Source organism: Leuciscus leuciscus, assembly GCF_965113295.1.
Source record: "Leuciscus leuciscus genome assembly, chromosome: 14".
NCBI lineage: Eukaryota > Metazoa > Chordata > Actinopteri > Cypriniformes > Leuciscidae > Leuciscus > Leuciscus leuciscus.
This window is the reverse complement of record NC_138738.1, coordinates 5,987,277-6,003,984: the sequence shown is the minus strand read 5'-3', so window position 1 is coordinate 6,003,984 and position 16,708 is coordinate 5,987,277. Positions and strand designations below refer to the sequence as shown.

The 16,708-nt window shown below is 37.6% G+C and overlaps 2 protein-coding genes across 7 annotated transcripts in view; one reads left to right on the top strand and one right to left on the bottom strand.

Annotated features, from left to right (window-relative positions):
• The first annotated feature begins 1,500 nt into the window (after window positions 1-1,500).
• Window positions 1,501-4,868, top strand: mych (myelocytomatosis oncogene homolog). 2 transcript variants are annotated; one of them, XM_082136500.1, is made up of 3 exons: window positions 1,501-1,870; window positions 2,768-3,313; window positions 3,470-4,868. In XM_082136500.1, exons 2-3 carry the CDS (start codon window positions 2,779-2,781, stop codon window positions 4,015-4,017), a joined length of 1,083 nt encoding a protein of 360 aa, XP_081992626.1. In that variant the 5' UTR covers window positions 1,501-1,870; window positions 2,768-2,778; the 3' UTR covers window positions 4,018-4,868. The 2 variants fall into 2 exon arrangements, with proteins under 2 accessions (XP_081992626.1, XP_081992625.1); XM_082136499.1 differs by lacking the exon at window positions 1,501-1,870 and having other exon boundaries at window positions 1,900-3,313.
• Window positions 4,691-16,708, bottom strand: part of LOC309474187 (uncharacterized protein) — a 51,104-nt gene continuing 39,086 nt past the window's right edge. For all 5 annotated transcript variants that reach the window (XR_014197217.1, XR_014197218.1, XR_014197219.1 and 2 more), the window contains 3 exons: window positions 15,957-16,086; window positions 15,718-15,839; window positions 4,691-12,152 (listed from right to left, as the gene is read on the bottom strand). The gene's annotated coding sequence lies outside the window, so the exon portion shown is untranslated. The remainder of the gene's footprint in view (window positions 12,153-15,717; window positions 15,840-15,956; window positions 16,087-16,708) is intronic.

The window sequence follows — 16,708 nt, the reverse complement described above, 5'->3', positions numbered from 1 at the left end:
CTGAAACATGTAGCTGGACTACATATGTGAGCTATTTAAGAGATAGCTAGAAGCAATATGAATGAGTGATGCAAGACTTAAACAGTCTTGGACTACAACATACCTCCCATTGAGTTTAACAACCACACATTGCCACCATAAACTGCATGAAAGCTGGTCTAACAACAAACTTTCTATAGGTGTATCCCTGAAAAATCTGACAAGTACAGAATTATTTATAGTCTAAAGCTATGAACATAAAAAACAACAACTTTTGTGTCGGATGTATTTTGAGATGAGATAGAGGATTGAATTGTGTAGGCCTATGCACACACCTGGCTTTGTTGAGATCAAAACACTTATTACTAATGTTACATTTACTGAGCATTGCAATCATCTCATTTCATTAGTGGATTATATGCAAATATTAAATGCATTCTAGATCAAAGTGTGAAGGATACACTAAAAGCATGGTTCTAATATAGAGAGGTTAGGTTATACAGGGCATCTGCCGAAAGAAAGCAAACTGAGCAATGCTGTACATCTGTCTGGAGTTCACTAGGTCTTCGTACACTAGCCTCATTCAATGGCCTCTAGGTGGCAACATTTATATAGGACTTTCAAAATACATTCAATTCTGTCCATTTCACTCACTGAGGAGCAGTGTGATTTATTAAATGTTAGTTTGTGTATCCTGGATTATCATTGAACTCAAAAGGAATCAAATATAGGCCTACTGCACTTCAAAAAAAAAATTTTTTAACATAGGCCTATAAATTTAGGTGTAAATACATAGCTAATTCGTGATCATTTTCATACTTAGTGTTTTGGAATTTCCTGAAAACCATGTTGCACTTAATGTGACGAATGAGTTTTTTAAAGTGCAAATGCCCCATATTGTCTCTTTAATATGAGGTCATGAAAACGGCATACATAAGAATGATGTATCATTTTAAATAGTTTAAGACGGAATATAGCATGCTACACTACAATGAACGTGTATGAGAATTACATCTTCTCTTTGTTGCATTCTGAGGTCAGTGGTCATAAAGAATGCAGGATTCCGCCCATATGTCGAATTCGCGGGAGACTCATAAATCATTCCCGCCACCTGAGAGGGGGTGCCTTTAGCCTGCACGTGTTGAGCCGGATGCGATTCTTTTGTTATGTAACCAACGCCTATATCTTCCTCATATGCTTTGCAGTCACATATAAGTTCATATATCTATCCCTTAAGTCGCGCGAGATCAGTTGTAACTGTGTATGTAAGGAGTGTCTGTTTGAGAACAGTATGTCCTTGTACGTATATTACCCGCCAAAACAGACCACAGCACAACGTGATCGCGGCTTTCTTTCTCTCTTTTTTTTTTTAGACAGTAGACACTACTATCGCAATTGCAAACCAGACCGGCATTTGTGAACTCGCACTCTCGCACACGTGTGTGAGCTACAACCCCCCTTCTTTTTCTTGGAATTGCATGGTTCATTGAGTGCAGGCGCACTCAGACAGAGCACTAGGTTGGATGTATATTCCCTTCATTACACCACGGCTATTCAACCGCTTTTGCGTGCAGGATTTTATTAAACATCAAGCTACAGACTTTAATTAGGCATCATCACAATAAGAGTTTTCATTCAATATTTGCTGAAAGAGTTTTGGCGCGAGTTTTCTAACGCGGAGGAATTGCGGGAGTGCATCGCCCTTTAAATTAAATGCTCTCCATTCGTCGCCACACCCACTGCCAGCTTCTGTCCGCGTGGGCTGTGACATGCCGCAAGAAGGCTCTGCGGTTTTTACAACTATTTTTAAAATAATTTTACACACTTTTATTTTTTTAGACTTACCGTCTTTGTCAATCTCCCCTTTTCGCCATAGTGTTTAGAAAAAAAGGTAAGACGTGACTTTTTGTTCTTTTCATGCATGTCTACCGGCTTCCTCCATTTGATTATACAATGCGAACATCTTTATTATACTTTCGCAGGAAGTGCTTTACTCGTTAAGAAATCAGTAAAAGTGTGTTGGTTAAGTAGTGCTTTTATGCTTCACAGATACTTTATATGACTTTACTTATATGATCCGTTGTTTACTTTAATACGCGATTACACATGGCATAATTGCATGTCTTTTCATTCACTGTCTATTCATTCACTCACATGTCAATTTTCCTGCATTTTGTACAGTATATATATAGAGCCTATATACAAGTATCTTCTTTATTATATTTAAATAATACTGTTAAAGAGTTTTATTAGTTACGTTCAGAACTGCAGGGTTCTTTTTTTATTTACTTTTCTACATCGCAACTTTTTTCAGTTAAAACACTTTATTCAATGCCACATGAATACAGAATAGAGGTTTTTGTCACACTAGTCAACAATATTGCCAGAGAAAATCGTTTTACATGAATTACAACTAATTTACGACATAACATGTTTTTTGTTTATTCGCTTTCTAAAAGTCAAACCGAATGATTTAACTTTTTGTTTTAAATGTGAGAAATTTAGTTTGGAACAAAACTCGTGCTGGACCTTTCTTTCCAGCTGTTAAGTGACATCACGCACGATTGCGTGCAACTCCGCCCACTTTGGGCGGGGCCAACATTGTAAACACGAATAAAACGAACGCGCGAGCCCGGGTAACTTTGCAATCGGCAGTGCATGAGAACAACACTTCGCAGGCCGTTTAGAAACAAGCCGCTGTTTGTCGGTAGCAGAAAGCCGGGTGGACTTTTGAATGCAAACTTTTTCTCTTTCTAAAGGATTCTTTTCTCGTGCGTTTTCCTGACAGGTTCCGTCAAGATGTTGCAGGCTTGTTCTCCATCGCACGAGTGGCTCTGCGACTCCGAGCCGCTGCTGTTTGACGACGAGTTTTGCCTGAGTCTCATGAAGGACTTGCAGGCCATCCCCACGCCGCCCCAGTCCCCTCCGATGAAACCCGGGCTCGCGAAGAATTTGTCCACGGTGGACCAGTTGGAGTTGGTATCTGAACTTTTAATGGAGGATAGCGACTTTCTCCAACTGGACTGGAACTTTACCGGCACCGCTTCTGCCGCGGACGACCCGCTCTCGGAGGACTTACTGTGGCGCATCGACGGAGGCAAACACATCGAGGATAAACTCTCAGCGGTGCTCTCCACGAGTCCCTTGCTCTCCGATATTGACACTGAGATTTTTGCCGAAATCGCCGGCTCTACGCTGGATTGCCACAATGTGGCGCTCGCTTGTCAGGCTCTGGAGAGCGAGGACTTACCGCTGGACAGCCAGGAGCTGATCGAGTCCACGTCTGATTACGGTTCACTGTCCACTGGGGGAGAATCATCTACAAGCGATTCTGGTGAGTCTTTTGATTCATTTAGAATGTTTGTTTATTTTCTGATGCATGCACATGTGTCCTAAAGTTAAAAGAGAGCGTGTTATAAGTTTGTTGCCAGATTGAAACCACATGGATCAAACTTGAACTAACGTGATTTGAACTGTTTGTGCTCCACAGAGGAGGAGATTGACGTCGTGACCGTCCGGAGGTCGAGCACGCTGACCCGTTCTCAACACCAGCAGCAGTTGGAGGACAGTCGGCGTGAGCAGCAGCTCGCTATCAAGCGCTGTCACTTTGAGATTCAGCAACAGCACAACTACGCCGCCCCACGGCCCGCCTCTCCTCCTCCCCCGCCCTCCCCCCCTCCCAAACGCTCCCGAGGGTCCGGAGACTCCCACCGAATCACGCAGAGTTCGGGACGCTCTCGCAGTCTGGCCTCCCGACAGGCGGTGGACACGGAGGATGAAGAAGAGAGGCGGAGGACACACAACGTGATGGAGAGGCAAAGGCGCAACGAGTTAAAGAACTGCTTTCTTAAGCTACGGGACAACGTCCCCGAACTGTCCAGTAACGACAAGGCTTCCAAGGTGGTGATTTTAAAGCGGGCGAAAGAAAGCATCAGAAATCTGGAAACAGAGAACCAGAGACTTGCACAGAAGAGAGACAAACTTAGACAACGACAAGAACAGCTGAAAGCCAGACTGGAAAAGCTCAAGAGACTGTGAGCGTCTGGGACTGAACGTTGCCGGTTTGGCCACTAGATAGTCGTCTAAGACCCCGCTGGTTTGAGGACCGTAACACTTTTGACTGACTGCGGAGCCCTCGATATCTCTTAGGAGATTGTGGATTTTATGTCACCGTTAAGTGCTGTTTTGAAACATGCATGGTCAATGCAAGGAACGTTCTCAGTGTTGTGACTTTGCATTGTGTTAAAGTCATTTTGTTCATGAGTCTTAATATGAACCGTTTCATAGACTGTATGTTGAATGCATAATCAGTTAAAAGCATAGTTATAGCCTTAAAAGAAATGAGCCCTAGATGATCCTCACACATTCTACCTATTTGTTCTTGGCATACACATTATTTCTTCTAATGTTTTGGGCTGGATCCAAAGGATGTTAAAATAAGGGGTTGAATGTAATTTGCATATGATAAAATTTCTATAGACAAAGTTTGCATTTAATGTGATGTTCAAACTGGAAAGATAAACTATATTGGATTTTGTGTTCATGCATAGCTCGTATTGTTGAGGTCTGGAGTTATGGAGGGTGTTCATTCACTCATTCACATTCTTCATGTGTCTACTTTGTTGGTTATTGTATGTTCCCTCCTGTTTCTTTGTTTATCTACCTCTGCCAGGAAGAAACCTGGCTATTTTATTGCCTTCATAATGGCAACTTTTTGTTTTGTTTTTTTTAAATGTAAATACCTCCTGTTAATTATGTATCATAAATTATTTAGGCTTTTTTCTCTTGGTTCATTTGCAGGTAAAAAAAAAAAAAAAAAAAAAAAAAAAGTTCTGTTCATCCTCAACTGCACTTTGTTTTATAAAGTAATAAAAGAATGAGCAAGATGACTCGTGTTTGGATCTTTTTATTGGCAACATTCATAAAATCACATCAGAACAACATGATTTAATGATTTGAAGGTGTGGTTTCTTCACAGGCACACACACAAAGAGTTGCACAAGACTAAAAGCTTTAAAGAAAAGAAGGAATGTTTGAGTGGTGGAATTCGGGTCAAGGTGAGGGGGTGGCTGGCTTGACTTTTGTTGAAAGTCTAAAGGGCCTGATTGCAGCGGGTCAATAAAACATGAAAGTGTAGGAGTGTTATATTGATACAGTAGCACTGACTTGCCCATATAAACCGCAATCCCATAGCTCAACCTACATGAACCATAAACCATATACTTTAGCTCAGTAAAACATATTATTTGGTTTAATGTATTTCTCCCTTTCCCCACCACAACCCTCTGAAGTGTTATAGTTATGAGGGCCTGTCTTTTCTCATTACATAATCATTACAATTATCTGAATGTATATATGAGAGTCATATTCTTAACTAGCATTTAAAACACTTGATGCCAGTGACACTTTGGGTAAATATTTGACTTACAGCCCTGATTGGATCTTGAAGAGTAGCACAGTTGTATGATTCAATTAAATGTCTAAAAACACATTGTTGGTTTTGGTAAAATGCAGCCTTAAAAAGGGAGGGGGGGGGGGGGGGGGGGAGTCTTTAAATAATGTATTTATAAATAAAAGTATTTAATAAAATCACTTTTATTCAGCAAACATGCATTACATATATCAAAAGCAAAGACATGTTACAAAAGATTTATATTTCCAATAAATGCTGTTCTTGAAAAAGAAAGGTTTCCACACAAAACAATAAGCTGCACAACTGTGTTCCACATTGATAATAATAAGAAATGTTGGTAAAACTTTATTTTACAGTGTCCTTGTTTCATATGTTACATGTACTTACCATAGTAATAACAGTAAATTATGCATAATTACATGCAACTAACCCTCAACCAAATCCTACTCTAACCCTATAGTAAGTACATGTAGTTGCTTAATATTACTCAGTATTTATTACACTGTAACAATGACACCTTAAAATAAAGTGTAACCGAAATGTTTCTTAAGCATCAAATCATCATATTAGAATGATTTCTGAAGGATCATGTGACACTGAAGATTGAAGTAATGATGCTGATAATTCAGCTTTGCGTCACTGGAATAACTTACATTTAAAATATGTTAAATAGAAAACAGTTGTTTTAAATTGCAATCATATTTTACAATATTACTGTTTTTATTGTATTTTTGATAGAAAAGACCAGGCCAAGGACTGACAAGTTTTGCAACAAGTGTCAGAACGGGTTTTAGACCTCCATCACTTAGTCTCTTTCATCTTTTGTGCTTAAACCTGTTGGGTCATGGATGCTCAGGAAAGAATGAAAGCGAGGGGGCATTCAGCCTTTAAACATGCAAATGCTCTGTCATCTAGACTAGACCACTGGCCCCTGAAACATTCTGAAGTTGTAGACGGAGAGGTGCTAAAGGGACCGAGCTGGTAAAAGCAAGACCCTTACGAAAAACACCCTCTTCCGTTCTGAAAGCGCTTCCAGCATCGTCTCTTTATTTCTCAAGGGTCTTTGGCTGAAACTGAGCAGATTTCATATGAAAACTATTTCAATAAGTAAATGTGGTTTTAAATGTATCTTTTCCATCAACCATTACATTTCACACGCTGAACATTGTGAACGTTAAGTTGCAACATCTGTAGAAGGGTTGAAGACACACACGTCAGTGCACGTTAATCTCGTGTCCCGGGGCAGTTCAGCAGCGAACAACAAAACATCCTGACAAGGATTCCAGAGAGTTTCTAAAGCTCCTCTTTACACCAGAACCCTGCAAGAACACAGGGAACCACCTCAGGTCTGATCATAAATGAAGACAAGAAGAGAGATAAAAATCAGTTTACTTTAGCAATACAACCATCTCTCTTTGAAAACTGGAGCTTCCACCCATCCAGTAAATACATGACCAGAGGAGTCATCCTTAGGCGGCTTTGGGGAAAGTCATTTCTGTAGTTCTTTTTTTAATGGGTTCGTTTCCACACAAAACAATAAGCTGCACAACTGTGTTCCACATTGATAATAATAAGAAATGTTGGTAACACTTTATAGTGTCCTTGTTTCATATGTTACATGTACTTACCATAGTAATAACAGTAAATTATGCATAATTACATGCAACTAACCCTCAACCAAACCCTAATCCTACCCTAACCCTATAGTAAGTACATGTAGTTGCTTAATATTTCTCAGTACTTAAATATATAATTACACTGTAACAATGACACCTTAAAATAAAGTGTAATCGAAAAGCATCAAATCAGCATATTAGAATGATTTCTGAAGGATCATGTGACACTGAAGATTGAAGTAATGATGCTGATAATTCAGCTTTGCGTCACTGGAATAAATTACATTTAAATATGTTCAAATAGAAAACAGTTGTTTTAAATTGTAATCATATTTTACAATATTACTGTTTTTTATTGTATTTTTTGATAGAAAACACAGGGAATCACCTCAGGTCTGATCATAAATGAAGACAAGAAGAGAGATAAAAATCAGTTTACTTTAGCAATACAACCATCTCTCTTTGAAAACTGGAGCTTCCACCCATCCAGTAAATACATGACCAGAGGAGTCATCCTTAGGAGGCTTTGGGGAAAGTCATTTCTGTAGTTCTTTTTTATTGGGTTCGTTCAAAAGGTGGAATCCACTTTTAAAATTCTTTGTAATTTAATGCATAACTTCCATTCTGGCTGAAACACATCAAACGAAACGTGATTTGTAACAAACCCGTAAGATATGCATCTGTCCCTGCGTGACATTTTTGTCATTTTCTTGTTGTTCATGTTTTTTTATCAGCGTTTGGGCTTCAGTCTGTTGGTCTGATGTGGATTGTCCCTGTTGTGTTTGCTTTCATCACACTAAAGTGTCTCTGGCCATATGTTCCCTCGCAGGAAGGTGACAAGAGACGGGAGCCATGTTTGCGCTGGGACGTTTCACTGCCTTCCTACTGTCATTAAGACATGAAAGCAGATTTAAGAGCCGATGACCATAAAGGTCACACATTCATTCATTAGAATAATTCATGTCAAAGAAATCATTCAGTAAAAGCATCCCAGCTAACAGAACTTTGACTAATATTCTGGCAAGGCTCTCTCAAAGTTAAACGCAAACATTCTTCCAGTAACGTTAATATAATGTTTGTTCCAAGTTATCTGGTCTTTAAGAATGTTCTCAAATCGTAGCACAAAAACATCATTTATATTTGGTTCATGGAATGTTTTTTTTTCCTGAAACACTTTAGTGGGATGTTCGTCTAACGTTTTTTAAATGTTAATACTTGTTTCAGAATGTTCAAAGAACATTCAAAAGTAACATTCCATAATGTTTGCAGAATTATAAAATGGAACGCTTTCATAATCTTCGCATAACCACGAAGAGTTTGTTTTAATAACCTACATTAGCAAAATGTTCTTAAAACCTATTTTTGTTTGCAAAAAAGAAAAAAGAAAAAATGATATATGCAATATATATGCAAAAATATAATGCATGGGCTAAAATCTGATTTATGAAAGCATTTTACATGCACAATTGACCCAGAGTTATTTTCAGCAATGAGCCACAGGAATGAATGAAGTGATTGACACATAAATTCGATTTTGAGACATGAATGACTGCTGGCTGTTTTCTGAAAAATGACTTTTGGAGAAGTAGCAGTTTCTAAAGCACTCGAGGGATCGCCACAAAAATGCCAAATAGCCAATGAGATCCACACGCTATGACACGTGAGGCTTTTCAGAGTGGTAGACAAGGACAGGTGTGAGATCTGATTGAGGCTAGGATACACCCTGTGGGGTATGTGGGAAGGGGACAGTCCTGGATGAACGTGTGGAGCTGGGAAAGTATTTGGGGGACAGTTTGAGATCAATGCATGTGTGTGTTCAGCCCTTGATTTATGAAGACACAACACGCACAAGCCACAGGGCGAAAGTTGGCCAATTCCAAAGCACATCTTCCCAGCGCTCACAACCGGCATTACAAAACACCACTGTCTTCAAATGGAGTTTTTAATAGAGAGTGTCTTTAAGTGGCCATTCACTGTAAACCTGAATAAGTTGGCAAAACTCAATACATTTAAGGCAATCAGTTGCCTCAAAATATTTAAGTTAAGAAATGTAAAGTTTAAGCAAGCAGATTTTTATTTTGTACTCGTACATTTTACTTGTTCTTAACGTGAAATGTTTGAGTATTAATCCATACATTTCACTTAAAATTTTCATGTAACCTCAATGTGAACTTTTTTGTTATTATAAACGTAGCTGGTTATAACAAACTAGTTCAATAAATGCTAACAGTAGCCATACTTGCTCTCAAACCAAGCCGCATGCACCACTTGTCATCATGACAGTAACTCTCTTAAAATCAACATTAACAAAAATTATTCTAAATTAGCATAAAACATTAAATCACTACTAAATCTCCCACTTAACATTAATCTTGCACAACAGAACACATTATATTACACTTAATTTCAGCATTTACTCTCCCTTTCGAGCGCCATGGGCAAAGAATGCTGGGAAATAGAAATCCCAGCCCAGTTGACCTTAAGTGCGTCTAAATTAAAATAAATTATTTCATAAAACTCAAAACAATGAAACAGTTCAGTTTACTTAAAATAAATCAGTTCTGTGAACTTGAAAGAAAAAGAAAGTGCTAAATACTCATAAAAGTTAATTTGACTGAACTAATTAGTTTAATTTAAGTTTGTCCTACTCAAACCAATTCATTATTTTGAGCGTTAAGTTAATTGTAATGGTTTACTAAAGGCTTGAATACACTACACAACTTCTGCCCAGATTTTCCCAGATTTATAGTTGCTGAAAGTCAGAGCCAGTCTGCAGATTTTGAGCAGTCAGAGTTGACCGATTTCACAGAGAATCGAGTAGTGAATGATCAGCACGGCCTCATTCGGATCCCATTCAGTCGGGGGAAATCAAACATTTTTACACACCGGTATATTATCGTAGGGACATAGACGTAACATTTTCACTCCCCTAAACATGATGTGGAACAAAATGAACTGTGATTGGTTGCTTTACATGTCAGTCAAACGGCCTCTGGGCGATCCTGGGCCAATGAAAGCTGCTATGGACTCCAGACCTTCTACCATCAGTCTGAAGGTCTGGCTAAGCGAGACTATTTAGTATAATGCCCATTTTTCTCTGTAACCACTTACAAAGTCAGCAAGTCTAGTGTTTTAAAATCTGTTCCGATTTAAAAAGTTGTCTTTTAAGGGGTAGTTCACCCATAAATACTCACCCCAATGTTGTTCCAAACGTATTTTGACTTTCTTCTGCAGAACACAAAAGATATTTTGAAGAATGTTTCTACTGATTTTGTTAGTTTTTTGTGTTACTGCAGAAGAAAGAAATCTTACAGGTTTGGAACATCATGAAAGTTAGTAATCTCTTTAATTTAGGAACTATAATTCGCAATATTAGTACCATGAATACAACAAAGTAAAAATGAACCCTATTAAAGCACATTGTTGTGCATGATTCATCATTTACTTGTCGTTTTTGTAATCTTATCCAAAAATTATCAACTTTTCCAAACCCTCCCTTCCAACCAACTGCCATAAAGAAATCGCTTTTTACAATCCAATTAAAACACATTGAGAAAAAGGTCCCATCCGACAAATGGGAATATACTACACAGCTAAAGTAAAACGCCATTCAAAGACTGTTTCATGTTGACTTCAACACTGCTATGGTGCTCTTTGCATCTCAATGCCCATGAAACAATCATTACTCTTTCTTTATGATCTTATATTCTTTGTCATTTATAGGCCTCTGTGTCAAACACACCAACAGAACAATGCGTGTGAACCATTTGCTATAATTAATATGTTTTGTCTTGAGAATAGCATTTAAGGAGCACAATACGGCACACTATTTCACTTTCATCAATACAACTGATAAAATATACATGATACCGTCAAACAACCGACTTTATGTCCCTCAAGAATACATGCCGTGATTGCCATGCAAGTTATCTTCTAGATAGTTCAAGATAGGGACTGTTCACTAGTGTTTTACTGATTAACATGTAGTCAAAGTTGCAATTTTTATTTATTTTTTACTTAGAAAATAGCCAAGATAGAACAAACTATTGACTGATACCTTATCAACTCGTTGTCGCAAAGATTAACCTTTTCAAAGAATTAACAGCAATTCTGAAACAAAGTGGCTTTATCTTAATCCTAATTTAAGTGCATAATGATTTGCACTCAATGGATCTCAAATCCCTGTCATTCTTTGCCTTGTTTTGGGACAACTGATGGAATAAAAATGTATTTTTATGTACATAGAAACATTTATTCCTGTATTTCGTTATAATTTTCTGCATAATGATGTACGCAACTAACTAGCCAACCTATCTAGACTGAGTGGAATGAAAATAACAAGAAACCATAAGTATTATATGAATGATGTAGATGAAGTTAAATTGTTTACCAGCACTATTTGCTTTTAAATGCCCATAGACCTACTGGTCAGAGATCACTAATCCCAGATAGATGAGCGTACGGGTGAACAGAGGTTTAGGGTCACCCCCTAATGAAGCCTAATCCACCAAAGGTTAAAGGTCATTGTTTATCCACTTTCCTGGACATAAGAAGGCTCTTTCTTTTGTGGATGTTAAACCTCCTTTTCTTCATGCCCTCGGAGCATAATGAGGGTCCAGTCACAGTGAGAGGAGCGCCAGGGTAATTAGGCGTAGAAGCAGATAGGGTGTCTTTAAACATTAATGGAATTTATGTGGATTGCTCCAAGTGTGTCAAATTGTGTCGGAAAGATTATTCCACATAAAGGCTTCTACTGACAAAGGCGTGATAAAAGCTTGTGTTGACATGTTAGCTGCTTTACACAATATATTTCTTTTAATATTCTGAGGGCGCCAAAATGCTGTTCAGTCAGTTGGGTCACACGGGTATCGCGCACGCAAAACACCTCATTTATTTTAGAAACTGCTCCATGTTTCACAGTGAGCTGGGAGAAAAGTGCCGTTCATGCTGCATATTATGAAAAAAGATGAATCGTAAATCACAAGACCTTCCAAGAATCTTCCAAGAACTTCCATTGTTAAAGGAGCCGCCGGGCCCCTCTCCCTTCAGCATGAGGCCTTTCCTCGGGCCGTTTCCTTCGCTGTGGGGGGCCTCACCCCCCCCGAGCTCCTGTAGGTGTGCCTGTCTGTCATCTGAGGAATGTCCTGCAGCACATGTACATACACATGCAGAGGTTAAGGAACATATACAATCTTGTTTTAAGCATAAATGTGAAAAAAAAAGTCAAGTTTAAAATAGAAAAAAATAAAGAATATATATATATATATATATATATAAATTATTTTTATATATTGATAGATTGAAAATATATAAAAATAGGCAAAAATATATAAAAATAGGCAAAAATATAAATATGAATAAATATTAAGTAATTATAAAAATATATTTATGTAAATCAATTTTAAAACGATACCGTCTGTGTGCGTTATTTATTGTATACTATATTATTATTATTAATAAATCTGCTATATTATATATTTTGAAATCTAAAATTATACTATTATATATATATATATATATATATATATATATATATATATATATATATATATTATAGTATAATTTTTGATTTTAAAATATATAATATAGTACACAATAAATAACGCACACAGACGGTATCGTTTTAAAATATATTTTTATAATTACTTAATTTTTCATATTTATATTTTTGCCTATTTTTATATATTTTCAATATATAAAAATACATTTTGTTTTTTTATTTAAAATGTATTTTAAGACTGTAAATGTATATTGTCTTGCCCCTTTAAGTACATTTTTAAATATATTTTGGCATTTGAAGGTTTGAACAAAATTTATAAAAAAATATATTTCCTCAAGCAAGATTTCTATTTTGCCCTATGGGTTTTACTGAAAAATAAGAAAAACATACTACAGTATAAGTACAGTATATAATTGATAAAGGTTGTCTGCATGTTTAAAAAAAGTGGTAAAATCCTCTTTAGTTGCCCACAGGTTTAAATAGTTCATTGATGGTTTATTGGTCAAATTACTGCGACAGCATTCTTTCCTTTTATTCCTCTGAGTGAAACTCTTCTGCAGGTAAAACAGGTTAATGAACACAGTGAGAGAAATTTTTTTTACGAAAGACAAGCCTGTAAACCTGTGAGATTTATTGTTTTGATACATTAGATTTCGGAATTAGGAATCTAGAAAGAGGAAGAAGCCAAGAAACATACAGCAAAGAGAAGAAAAGAGAAGTAAAGAGAAGGTGTGAGAGAGAAGGGAAAGATACTGTTTGTAGTGATGTGTTTTCATGTAGTAAAACAAGTGCAATGAAAAAAAAAAATGCAAAGCATAATCTTTTTCTATTCACTATCATGGGAAGTTGTTACGGTCCACGTGTGTTTGTGTGTGTGCAATAGTTGCACGTGATTTTAGTGCTTTGCATCATTCTGTTGACACACACCCAGTATATTTGTTCAAAGGTAGGTCATTCTTTAATGGAGGCAATTTCCACATTTATAGTACATAGTGTGTGCTTAAAAACAAAAACATTGCAGCTGATATTTTGTTTCTTTTGTCATATTGAAAAGGAAGAGTGCATTGCATTTATGGATATTGCTGTACAGCCTGGCATGCAGAATGTAGAAAAGTAGGATGCTTAACATAGCTATAGACCAACCAAAAAAAAAAGCTATTCTTTGTTTAGTTCATCCATCTGTGTGTGTGTTCTCTGGCCGTCTCTGCCTAGCTAATAGCTCATGACAGCCTGAGGTCTCGGCCTGTCAGCTCTACCTGCAGGGGTCTGGCCCAACGCCTCGACAGGGTAATTGTTCTGCCCCTTCCAACCCCCTTCTCAAGCTTTAATCCCTTCCCCCAAGAACGCTACGGAGGGTCAAGGTGTATGAGGGGAGAAAGAGGAAAAGAGAAAGTGTGTGAAAGAATTCAAGAGCAGTTGCTGTTTGAAACTAATTATAACTGCATGTCAGCGCAGTCAATGTAATCTCAGTTCTGCACGCCACCTCAGGGACATATCTACACTTCGTCAAGACACCAACTGAACAACTGTGAGAACGTGCCGTTACATAATGCTAGTGTAGTGTGTAGGTATGTTTACAGGTCAATGATGTTCTAAAAACGGAAAAGTTTTTCCTTTTGCGTACAGACGACAACGTTGTCAAAACGATCGACTAAAAACACTGTTTTATTCATGCCAGGCCAGTAGTTGGCGATGTCACTTTGTGAAGAAACACTACGCCTATAGACTAAACACTTAATATGCATGCGCATGATGTCACCGTGTACACAAACTTACTATTGAGACGCTAACGGTATCGGTTTCAAAAACGTGCAGCTTTGAAACTTATTTTCAAAAGTTCGCATTTTCAGGCCCCAAAACGGCATTGTTGTGTGAAAAAATGGCCTCCTACTAGATGTGTCTCGGGTTCCCTTTTCAATGTTAGGATTTTTTTTTTTTTACCCACCAGGTTAACTTTTTTTGTTGACTTTTTAAAGTAAAAGTACTTATAAAAGTAAAAATAAACTGAAGTGACACTTGTTGCACACTGCATTGAGCTAGATCGATGTTAGGCATGGTAAATATGGTACTCGCGGTAAATCAAGAAAACGAGATTTAAACAAAAAAAGACTAACCGTGTTGAGCTGTATAACGATGATTCATTTTCTGTCGATTAATGTATCCAAAGAGTTGCTCACCTGTCTAATAAAACACATCATATTTGAAACCGTCTTTGGTATTTCCATGGTTTCTACAAAATAAAACCGGAAATCGAGGGTAACGCGGGTATGATGTCATTGACAGGCGACACATGAACGCGGGTATGATGTCATTGACAGGCGACACACGAACGCGGGTATGATGTCATTGACCGGCGACACACGGACACGGTTCGTGTCCTGGTTAAAACTGCTCATTTCCCTGGATGTAAACATTCTAAGAAACATCTGGTATAATGTAAGTACACAAATCAACAAAATATATAACATTGTTCTAGTGGTTTTTGGATATTTTAATCCAAAAAAAACTTACATAGTGTGCCTTTAATAAGAAAACCAAAATAGGAATACGTAATTAAAAAAATAAATAAAAACTTAGTAAAATAAAAATGATTCATAAATAATTACAACTAAAATAATATAAAAGTGAATTAAATGCATAAATAACATTAAATTCAAGAGACTAGACAGTCATTCCATCTCCTCTCCTTCTTTGTTTCTAAAACACAAAGTTTGGATCAAACAGTTTAGAAAGCACAGTGAGCTGGGGTCAATGAGTTCCTCACAGTGTTGTTTTTGTTCAGCAATGGCACCTGTTAAACATTGGCTAGGATGGAGATGCTCTGTGAGGCTTTTCCTAGAAACTCAACTCTCTCTGGTTAAGCTGAAGAGGCAACCTTCTGTATGTACAGTATGTGCTCATGTGGACACTGAGGGGCTGAACACAGGGGGCGGAGAAAGCCCTTCATCCCAGCCTACCAGACGCAAGGGGTGATCCCACACACGTGGACCACACTCCAGGAAAATTCATAGAAGAAGTACAGAGACATACTGTACATGAAGACACAAATGGAAAATAACAAGCACTCAGAGACAGGAGGGGTCAGAGAATCTAGACCCAAGTCTGTGTTTCACTCCGGGAATATAGACTGAATATGATTAAATCTTATTTAGCTTACTTTAAAAGAATAGTTCATTCTAAAGTGAACAATTCTGTCATAATGTACTCACCTTCATGCTGTAATATGACTTTATTTCTTCGGCCGGCCACAAAAGCAGTAACTTATCAGAATTTCAGAGGTTCTCTGTACTGTGAAAGTGGAGCTGTCAGTGTCAGGAGCTTAAAAAAGGACCTAAAAAAAGCATCAAATTCCAACTTGCATGCTTTTTTTTATTTTGCTGTAAATGCATTCCTCTCATCAGGAAACTATGGCTATATAATGAAGCCCTTATGTGACATTTTTAATTACCTCAAGGAAAAACTGCTTACACAAGACGCTCTGCCCTTGTTTCGCTGTAATTTAGCGTTCTCCAGCATGTGTGGTCTGTGACTAGCCAACAAGCCTGAAGATAGAAGCCTTGAGAAAAGCTCTGGGAAATCTGGGAGACCAAAAAAAAACGCAGTTTAGATGAAAATAGTAACATCTCCTAACCATTCCATCACTATTAATTTGCAATAATATAGTTATGGTTAAAACCATTTACATCAGTAAGACCATTGCCATGCAGATCTGTAAATAGTTTTACGCAAAACTCAACGTAATTCATGAGTTGTGATTGTTTAACACACACAAAAGTAGTTTGCCTGTGTAAAACTTAGTCATGACGCCAGTGTTGTTACTAGGGTGCTCTGGGTGGTTGCCATGGTGTTGCTAGGGTGTTCTACAAAGCTGCTTACCAAGACAAAAGATCCAAGGTCCCAATTTGACTCTGCATTGCAAGTCTATCATATTTGTTTGGTCGTTTTATTGCGCATTGTGGGACGAGTTACTACCTTTATTATATTAATACTTAAGGTTAGGGATTTAAACAAATCCTAAGTATGACCAATTACACTACCGATACTTAACTTAGCGAGAGAGAGAGAGAGAGAGAGAGAGAGAGAGAGAGAGAGAGAGAGAGAGAGAGAGAGAAAATACATGACGCCCCTTTAAAAAAGTTCATTATTTCAGAAATGAGCTCTAAATTTGACCTGGGCCTCATGGGTGGGTGTTTTTGAGCC

Coding starts and splice junctions, on each gene's coding strand:
- mych (XM_082136500.1), top strand. CDS start 2,779: ATGTTGCAGGCTTGTTCTCCATCGCACGAGTGGCTCTGCGACTCCGAG. Junction 3,314..3,469: donor ATCATCTACAAGCGATTCTG/GTGAGTCTTTTG, acceptor TGTGCTCCACAG/AGGAGGAGATTGACGTCGTG.